Source organism: Rosa rugosa, chromosome 2 (assembly GCF_958449725.1).
Source record: "Rosa rugosa chromosome 2, drRosRugo1.1, whole genome shotgun sequence".
NCBI lineage: Eukaryota > Viridiplantae > Streptophyta > Magnoliopsida > Rosales > Rosaceae > Rosa > Rosa rugosa.
In genome coordinates, this window is record NC_084821.1 from 29,529,043 (window position 1) to 29,539,532 (window position 10,490).

The 10,490-nt window shown below is 36.0% G+C and overlaps 1 protein-coding gene across 1 annotated transcript; it reads right to left on the reverse strand.

The window, feature by feature from the left end:
- Positions 1-8,194: 8,194 nt before the first annotated feature.
- Positions 8,195-9,846, reverse strand: LOC133731918 (alpha carbonic anhydrase 7-like). Its single transcript, XM_062159366.1, has 5 exons — positions 9,613-9,846; positions 9,088-9,530; positions 8,749-8,913; positions 8,584-8,637; positions 8,195-8,459 (listed from the first exon to the last, which is right to left on the reverse strand). The coding sequence occupies exons 1-5, from the start codon at positions 9,689-9,691 to the stop codon at positions 8,367-8,369; spliced, it is 834 nt and encodes a 277-aa protein (XP_062015350.1). The 5' UTR covers positions 9,692-9,846; the 3' UTR covers positions 8,195-8,366.
- Between the last annotated feature and the right edge of the window lie 644 nt (positions 9,847-10,490).

The window sequence follows — 10,490 nt, forward strand, 5'->3', positions numbered from 1 at the left end:
TTACAAAATAGAGAACTTTATTTCACAATTAAGGACTCATGCCTCATTTACTGTATATACATAAAGTTCTACCACTTTGACAACAATTTGTTGTCACATTAGTAAAATGGTTCTCAGACTTGTAATATAAAAAATTACCACAAATAAGAGCTGGATTACTGCTTCTACAACAATTTATTGTCTCATTGGTCAAATGGTTTTCAAACTTGTAATATTGATGAATTACCACAAATATAACCTTGATTACTACTTCAGTCCTCAATTGTCGTAAAATTAGGAAAAAAACATCACCAAATAATAAACAACTCGTAAAGGACAGTAGTTACAAAATAGACAACCTCATTACATCATAAAGGACTGTCGCAAGTTTACTTAAACATATGAAGTTTTACCAGTAGAGCAACACATTCGTTGTTTTATTAGAAAAGTGGTTCTAAAAACTTGTAATAGTGAAGTATTAACACTTATTACAACTAGATTACCACTTTTTATCACAATTCGTTGTTTTATTGATAAAACGTTTCTCAAACTTGTAATAACGAAATATTAATACTAATTACAACTTGATTACCACTTGTTATCATAATTCGTTCTGTCATCAATTTTATGACTTAAGCTTGGAATATCGAAATATTATCAAAATTACAACCTCTATTATCATAAAATCAGAAGAGAATTAAATAAATAAATAAAATTTCTAAAAGACCAGTCCTTAGCTCTCTCCGTCTTTCTTTTCCTTTCTCTTTTTTCCTTCTTCCTTCTTGTTTCTTAGTCCATAGTTGAAATTCTAGTGTATCAGAGCCATGGCGGCCTAACCATGCTCCGCTATCACTTCTCTGCTGCAATTCTGTCCATCCTTAGTTTCTCTTATGTTTGAATTTATAGAAATCGAATCGAACATCTTGTCATTTCTTAGTACACCTGTATTGATCTTTGATTTTCATCTTTCCTTTGAACTGTGTATCTTAAGATGCAAAAGCAACTAGTATCTACGACATTGGCTTTTCTTTTAATTGGTTACAAGGGAATTAGAGATGTCTCAAATAAGAGATCCAGTCACTCAATCTGTCACTCAATAGGCTAATCAAAATCCATATGGCAAATATATACAGTGTTGGTGATGATGGTATTCTTCAAATGAGAAAAATATTGGGAACTTGTCCGAATGTAATCACTGATTTGACCGAGGACTACATTAAGTGTATTCATATGCTGGAGAATAAGAGTTCTGATTTGGATATATTACTGCAAACAAAGCTTGCTTTCTCTCTTGAACGAACTATATTATTTGCCAAGCTGGCTATGAAATGGATTATCTTGGAGATAATACAGATGGTGATTCAATCTACTATGGTATGTCTGTTTAAATCCCTTCTTCTTCTTCTTCTTCTTCTTCAATGGTTGAAATGCAGAATCCCTCTTGGGAACATAATCTTCCATGTAATAATAAACTGACTGTGAAGAAAGAAGCTTAATTAGTTCTAGAAATTGCATAAAATGACTGAGACAAAGAAAAGATTACACAAGTAAAATCAAACAACAATCAAACAGAAAATTGCATAGATTACAAACCATAGCTAACTAAAACTTGGTGATTCGCATCTCATTGCTAGTACATATAAGAGCTTCAAAACAAATAAATAGAGATATACAGGCATGGACTACATCAAGGTGGGAAGACCTAGTAAAATTATAGAGCAAAGAGCAGCAGCTACACTAACATGATCAAACAAACTGTGAGATTATGAACTCAAGAAACCCACCTGAAAATCAAACTAGTCAAACTTTACATCAAGCACAAAGCCACAAAAAGTCAGTTACTACTTATCATAGATGCAAACCAAAAACAGAATACAAATTGAATAGTATGAAAATGAAAAGGAATTGATCGACGGGAAATTCACAGAGAGAGATTTGATGGCATGGTTGAACAAAGAGAGATTTGAGTTCGGGAAAGAGGTCAAGACATGGTGGGTATTGTCACGCCCCGAATTTTGAATAAATAAATTCAAATCCGAAACGCGATAACTTAACAAGCACAAGAAAAACACATAGAAAATTTTCCAAATAAATTAAGCAACTAAACAACTGAGCTCACAATGTACATACCGACTCGTTCTTTAGAGTCACATATTACATTACAGATAGTTTACAAATTAAACTGAATGACAATTCAATAAGTAAACGCACCCACCACAACTCACTACACAGCGGAAGACTTAAAAATAAGAGTACCCTTCGACGTCGACGCTACCGAACGTACACCTCAGCTTCGACGACGATCACTCGATATTCTAACCTGCACAATAACCCCTACACCATGGAATAGTGCACCGGGATTGTAAACAACAAACCCGGTAAGCTTTTGCAAGCTCGTGTGAGTAAACTCAATTAAAATGACTCACGTCACTCGTGCTTCTAATTTCTCAATACTACAAAATCAACATTCATTTGACTCAACAAAAGTAGTTGTCACCTCAGTGACGTTTCAAATCATTTTCATTCTCGACAACACAACCACGAAATCACACTTCTTTCCTCTCAACATAAAGCACTTATCACCACAATGACGTGATAAAACATTTCTTGACTCACTACGAGTCTCAACCACAACTGCACTCACATCATTAAAGTAAATAAAACCAGTAATCCCTGCTTAGAAAATTAGTTCAGGAGATCACTAAAAACACACAATTCAAAATCATAGTAATCCCAACATATAGTTTAGTTCAGGAGATTACAATAAAACCAATTAATTCAGAAAATAGTAATCTCTGCTTATAATTTAGTTCAGGAGATTACATTAAAATAGATAATAAAAATCATAGTAATCCCTGCATACAATTTAGTTCAGGGAATTACATTAAAACAGATAATAAAAATCATAGTAATCCCTGCATACAATTTAGTTCAAGGAATTACATTTAAAACCAATCAATTCCAAAAACAGTAATCACTGCATATAATTTAGTTCAGGAGATTACCAAAAAAACAAACAATTCAATAATAGAAATAAATAGAAAACATTACTAAAAACATCCATTCATAACATCAATCACCACACAGATCACCACACAGGTCAACAACTCACACTACAGTCGATGATCACCCATCAACACCAAAGTGACAAAATCACATTATTTTCAACTCCCCATTTTAATATGAAATTCACGTCCCTCCTTGGACAATTAAAAGAAGAATACACCCCAAATTCTCTTTTAAAAACACGTACTCATGAGTTGCAAGTAACCTGCTTGTTACCCATCATGACATACAATGGCGAACAGACTAGAGCTCTAACTGAGTCGTAACCATACCTCGGCCAAGGGCATGATTCCGATAACCACCCTCGGTCACTATTGTAACCCTCAATCCGTAGACCAAAACATTTGAAAAGTCACACAAGACTCAAAATGTTACACCACCTCAACACTTACCACAACAATATAATTGACTGCAACAAATATTGTTTTCAAAGCTCAACTCCCATTTCAAAACAATATAGAAATCAATTTTGAAATATTGTTTTCACACTACAAACCACCAACACAATTTAACAAGTAAAACTCTAAATTACGAAACGTCAATAATATAATTATTTCCATTCAAAAAGAACCAAAACTCATCATTTCCTTAGAAAATTAAATCACAACAATAGCCACATCGAATTCACAAAACATGTTAATTCCACCTCATTACACAACTGCACCAATATATATATTCCACGTCAATATATATATACGTAGTCACCCGCTCAGGAATGCTACTAATACCAACTATAGTTCACAAATACAAAACCCATGAAAAATCATTTTTATAATAAAACTTCATTTTACTTACCTATGAACCGTTGATGATCAAGTTCATATAATTTTAAAACAAATATTTATTTCTGAAAACGATTTCACAATTAATGATTAAACCGAATAATAATGCAACTCGGTTCGTAAATGAACCACGTGAGATTTACTCACCTCTAAATCCCGCTGCGTCTTCTCTTACAGCCGAGATCACACAATCAACAATTGTTCGCCCAAAACAATTCCATCAAACACCTAATCACATACAATCTCAACTTAGCACATAATTCACCAAAAACACAATTATAGGATGATCCAACGGTTGGATCCTCATCCGAGACCACACAAAGTCATCAAAACACTTATACGATCAACATAACAAAACTACAAGTCAAACGGACGGCCAAATCCTCACGGATCGAACATCGATCGAACCGAAAACCCTAAAACTTTGAAAATTCAAAACATGCTCATACGACTTCCAAAAATTACCAACTATATATCGAAACGCTCGTATCGACGAGTAGATTCAAATCAGGAATATAAACTGTCCCTGGGGTGGCCGGAAGCAGCCGGAAAACACCACCACAGTGGCGGCGCCGCCGCCCATCCAAAGTCAAAATTTGACAAAACTTCATAAACAAAAGATCTTCATCTCAACTCCAATTACAACTTTCCCAACTACAACAAAGTCTGAATCAAACCCATTTGGCCGGAATATACCTCGCAAGTTTTGAAAACCGATGAACCCTAGATTCCCAATCTTCCAAATTCGAGCTCCACATGTTGAATCGTTACAAGCCGCTTGGATGGAAGCATCTACGTTCTCTGGGCTTCAAAAGCCCCCAAGAATCACCGCCTGAGGTGGCCAGAATCGGAAGTTTTGATCTGTGTTCGACGCAGCGCCGCCACCAAACATCCCGGTCTTGCACCGCCCTCCACAGCTTGTTTCATGCTCCAATTCTTCCACAGACCTCAAGAGGGGATTGAGGTGAAGAGATCATGAGAAGAATCGCGGCCTATGGTGGCCGGACGGCAGAGAAATCTGCCGGCGAAGGAGACCGATCGGGCTCGGGGAGAGAGAAAGCTTTCCGAAAATGGAAAGTTGAAAATTTTGAAATAATTTCCGGAAAAATCCCATATATACCAAAATGGAAACTTTTTCCGAAGGCCATAACTTCTTCATACGAACTCCGATTTCCGCGTTCCACATGTCCACGAACTCGTATCGTCGCGCTCTACGACTTTCGTGAAGGAAGTTTTCACAAAATTGAAATCTATAAAAAGTCAACTCTTGAATCGAAACATTTCGAGCGAATAAAAGTTCGAAACACTTCCGCTCCACCCTGGAACCACGAAACCGTCCAATAACCAAAAATTAGATTCCGGAAAATTCTCGGAAAATAAATACGAATTTCCGGGGCATCACAGGTATAGCAAGGGGAGGAAGAGAGAGAGGCGTAGAGATAGATGACAGTGGAGGCGAAGGAGGCATTGTGGTAGGTGGAGATTAGAGCGGAGAATGTGGCCTTCGAGTTACAACTAATCATGCTGCAGAAAGTGAAAACAAATATGGTATCAGAAAATTTACCTATCCGTCAACACTTCCTCCTTCCTCCGGTCTTCTCCCTTTCAATTTAAGGTTTTTTATTAGCAGAAGGAAAATTTGTACCGGAAGAAAATTGAACAAGTTCACACCTGCACTTTCAATTTAGGGTTTTTCTGAGAGAGTCTCAAATTTTATCTTGGATATATGTAATTTGGAAATTTGCAAAAAAAAAAAAAAAATGTTTATACAGGCTAACGGGTAAACAGGTTACCATTATTGAATTTTCTTGACTATCAGATATATTTCGCATTTTAGTTATATCTGACAGCCTAAAATATTCAAAAAAATTAGTGTATGTCATACATTAACATCCACTAGAATTTTCCAGGGTGATAATCCATAGAATGCTTGTGAAATGGGTAACCTGGATTTGACCCTTAGGCTCTAATTTGTTTCTCTAATCACCACATCCAGATATGTATATCGCTACATTACTTGTACTCTGTATGCCTTTCAATTTGTTTGATGAGACTAATATTTCCTATGTTTTTAGTGCATTTCTCTCTACATTTTACTTAGTTATTCCTTTAATAATATCATTTCTAACTCGTTTTGTTGTATTTAGGTACATTTGAGCTCCAAACGCAGGAAATGAGCTAAGAAGATCCGGAAATGAAAGAAATGAAGGCAATGCAGAAATGAGGCACATAAATGAGAAAGAAATGGAGAAATGAAGTTTTCCTAATCCTACCAGAAAAAGAAATCCCAATTGAAATAGGAATGAGCTTGGAAGAATGATGTTTGGGAATGAGAAATGGAAGAGTCCTAGTTGGACTAGGAAACCTGATCATACTAGGAGTCCTGATGCTACTAGGAGACCTGGTGAGGCTAGGAGATGTTGTGGCTTCAAGATGACTCGAGATTGTTCAAAAATGTTATAAAATGCACAAGAATTTCGACAATTGAAGAATGGGTTTTCAAATTGTCCAATTGAAAAGCCTGGCCCAAAGATTGAAGCATGTGACTTGCACATGAGTTTCTAGACCCTTCTTGACGTCTTGGGAGAATCCTAAACCAATAATATTTGGTTTTTGCCATATATACAAGAATATTCAAGAAGATTTCGGCAATTCCATTTTGGGAGAGTTTGGGAGAAAATCTATTCGTATGGAATTTGGAAAGGAAAATAAAGAGAATAAATATCAATTTAGGATTCCTGATTCCATTTTACATGCATGGAGGCCGAAATATGGTCTAGGTTCATTGGTGAATTCGGCAATGAGGAATTTACTTGTTCTCTAATTCTCATGGAATTTTCTCATTGGTAGAATGATGCAACAAGAGGAGAATTCCTAGGAAACTCTAGCCATGCCGTGCACTATATAAGAAGGGGGTTGTGAGATGTGAAAAACATCATCAAAACCTAGAATCACTTTTGAAATTCCTCCCCTTATTCTCTCAAAGTTTCGGCCTCTCCATTGTTCATAAGCCTTGCCGTGAGCCTCCTTGCCGTCCACCACCTTTGAAGATCTTCTTGCGTTCTTAAAGCTTCTTTAAAAGTGTAACCATGACCTCTATCTTTTGTTTTCGGTTTTCATGTTCTTGTAACTTAAAAATCAGATTCTATAGCGTTCTATGTTTTTTGTTTGAATGGATGTTTTGATTCTTTGTTAGAATAAAGTGTGTGTATTGATGTTTAGTTTTCCTAAACCTTGAAGCATGAAAAAAGTTTTAGGATTTTCAGATTATAAATTTGTGATTTCAACATATATAAACTTGGATGTTTGTTGGTTTTGTTCTTCAATCCCATCTTTCATGTTTTAGATTTCTTTGATGGCCAGCATAGGTTTCGAATTGCATGATTGAATCCATAATAAGATGCTAGCGTTTTAGGTCTTGTTAATTAAAGTGAAAACCCTATAATTACTTAGGTAAATCAACAAAGAGAATTGCATGCTTGATTAGCGTTCTAACTTGTGTGTTTTTCTTAAATCAATCAATACTTCGATCTAAGTACTTATTGCGTTGAATATGTTTTGTTAATGGATTGATCACTCACTAGCATTGCATGTTTAATAGGGTTAACTATGGTGCATTCATCTAGTTAATCTAACTAAGGAAAGTAAAAAGAACTTTGCATGCGTTCATCATTGTTCTTGATTGATTTCGTCCAAGTGCATGTTTTGATTCGTGATTTGTAATTTGTTACCTTGTTTTTGTGTTAATGATTGTTGACTTCATCATACATCTCTGCCGTCCTTCTTATCTATGATTCATGGTTTGATTGATCAATGTAATTAATTTAATTTAGTTTAGAAATAAAAACAAATCAAAAACCCCTTTTCTTGTAATTTTTGTAAATAATGTATACTTGTGATTAATATTCTTTTCTTTGACGTTTAAATGGCAGGAGCACCCTCAATCCTCGGATAGAATGACCCCTACTTGCTATATACTAACAATTGTCAACATGGTTAATTTTGAGAACTCAATTTGAGCTCATTATTGTTATTTTTTTTTCTTTCCCTTCGCCTTTTCTGTTATGTTCTATTCTGATTCAATTTTAAATTTACTACTTTTCTAATGAACTTTAGTTTATTCATTTTGGAAGATTATTGAAATGTACTTCTGTCTCTATTGTCTTTGCCAATTTGTGTGCACCTACCTTGAAATATTCACAATTTTTTTTTTTTTAGAAGCAGTATTACCAGTACTAGCTACATATCTCATCCCCATACTGATATTAAAGACAAATTATATAACCAGAAAAAGTGGGAGATGCCATTGTTTTGCTGGTGTTTTTTTTGGGGGCGGGGGATCCTTAATTCAAATATATATGCAGACGTTATACAAGACAAATGTAGCAAATTAGATTAAGTAGATGTAGAAGAACACTGCTACAATAAAACACAATTCCTCATTTTAGCATGGTCGATATCGATCCATCGATTATCATAAACATATATAGTTCCTATATATATATCTAGGGTGGTATGATATATTTGGTGGATAGGTTCTTATTGGTGTTGCTCCTGATTTGCTGTTTGATCATACATCTCTATTTCTCGGAGGTTGAGTGGTTGTACTGGCCTCGCATTCCTCTCTGCATACTGCAATTAATATTTAATCAAACTTAATATGTATGTTATGGCTGGCCTGATGTTATTATTTATTTATCAAATGATGAAAAGAGTTGAGAATTAGAAACTAAATGGAGTTGACAGAACCACTTACATCGTGCACAGCCGAACGAAATAGTTTTACTTGTTCCCTCGAGACACTTCTTATCTGCAGACAATTTGAGATATTTAGAATCACTTTGCTGTGGTTGCTGGCCTGCCAAACTAAAATCTATTGGATGAAAGCTAATTACAATGGCTTACAACGTTATGCATGTACCTGCTTATGGATTGTCCAAATGACACCTTCAGTACATGGAGGAACAGTGAGTGAGCCCATATATCTATAGTAGTTGTTGCCACCCATTTTGATTTCTCTTGGATCAATCTTCCCTATGTTCCTCTGTTCCTTTCGATCAGTCATGGATCTTACATGCCTCCTCAACTGAAATACATAACATTATAATTTGAATCTAGAATGAATTCTAATAACAAATTAAGTGAAACGATCTTGACATTTCATATTCATACTCTATTTTTACCTATTTAAAGTGTAGTGAAAAAATCGAGTGTGAATATCACTTTTCATAATTAATTAGCATATGCATTGCAGACCTACCTTAGAGAGGAAAGAATCAGGGTGGCGACCAAACTTGTAAAGGACTCCGACGACAGCAATCTTGTTTGTCACATTGGGATCGGGGCTGAGATGGACCATATGGAGCTCCATGTCATACCTCCTGCCGTTGATGGAGTGCTCGGACGGCGAATGCCAGTGACATTGTTTAAGCAAGTAGTCAGTTCCGTTGATCCGAACTGATCCTGCGTCGCCCTCCCATTGAAGCGAAATGTCGTGCCCTCTATTCTTGACGGTGGCATTACTAGGTCTGTAACTCTTTTTTAGCTTCCCCAACTTGGGTATTATCTTCACTCTCTTGTTTGAAAGATCGATGGGAGATTGCATGCCTCCATTGTTGCAGGCTGCCCATTCTTTCTTCATTTGTCCCCAATGATTTGGCCCCTTTTCACTTCCCTCAACGTAATCGAACTCTCTCTCATCCTCTGCATCCATTAATTACTTTCTCAGTGCATTCAAACAGCAACGTAATTCAACTATGAAAAATTAAGATGGATGGATGCTTACCAACTTCTTGAGCTGTGACGACTGATAGAACTAGAAGGAAAAGAAACCAACGAGTAACATTGCAGACACGATGCTTCATGTTAATATGACAGGCAGATCCAGATCCAGATAAGAGTGAAATGAACGATTGCCGGAATTAGTAAGTAGGTATCACACACAGCCCCTTAAGTAGTATAATTAATCAAGTTGATACTTGATAGTATTATTTCTGGTGTTAATTCGCTGTGATACAGCTAGCTAGCTAGCTAATGGTATATATAAGCAATCAGTCTGATCATCAGCTACACACGCCCTTAGCTCAAATAGTATGAACGCGGGACTTGAGAATAAATTAAAGTATGACGACAGCTAGCTCACATGATTTCCCATTAATTTATTGACCGACCATGGAAAACGAGTAAGACTAGTGCTACGAAAGACACATGCATATATAGGTCCTAGTCTTACCAGCAGTTACCAATCCCTTTTGACTCTCTGATCGATGATAAAAGAAAATTTCCATTATTATTGGACCAGATGTTTTGGCAGAGATCGATACTCAAGAGATTCATATCAAATATGATATGTGAATGTGGCATTTGATATAGACAAAGGCTTCAAATGAATTAAGTGTGGTGGGAATCAAATGGGAACAAGCAAGTACGTTGAGGACAAATAGAGAAGAACAACAAATAAAATAGGGAGGGGCCAAGCCGAAGCCCCGGAGTGGTAGTCCACACCACCATTTTCTATCAAAAAAGAAAAAGAAAAAACAGTGAAGAACAAAAAGATGGTGTCTTGCTGCTGTGGCATGATGATCAGCCTAATTCCCCTACAGCGCATAGAAATCGTGATAAGCGTGTATTATAATTAGGCTGGCTGACGCTGTCCTATATTAT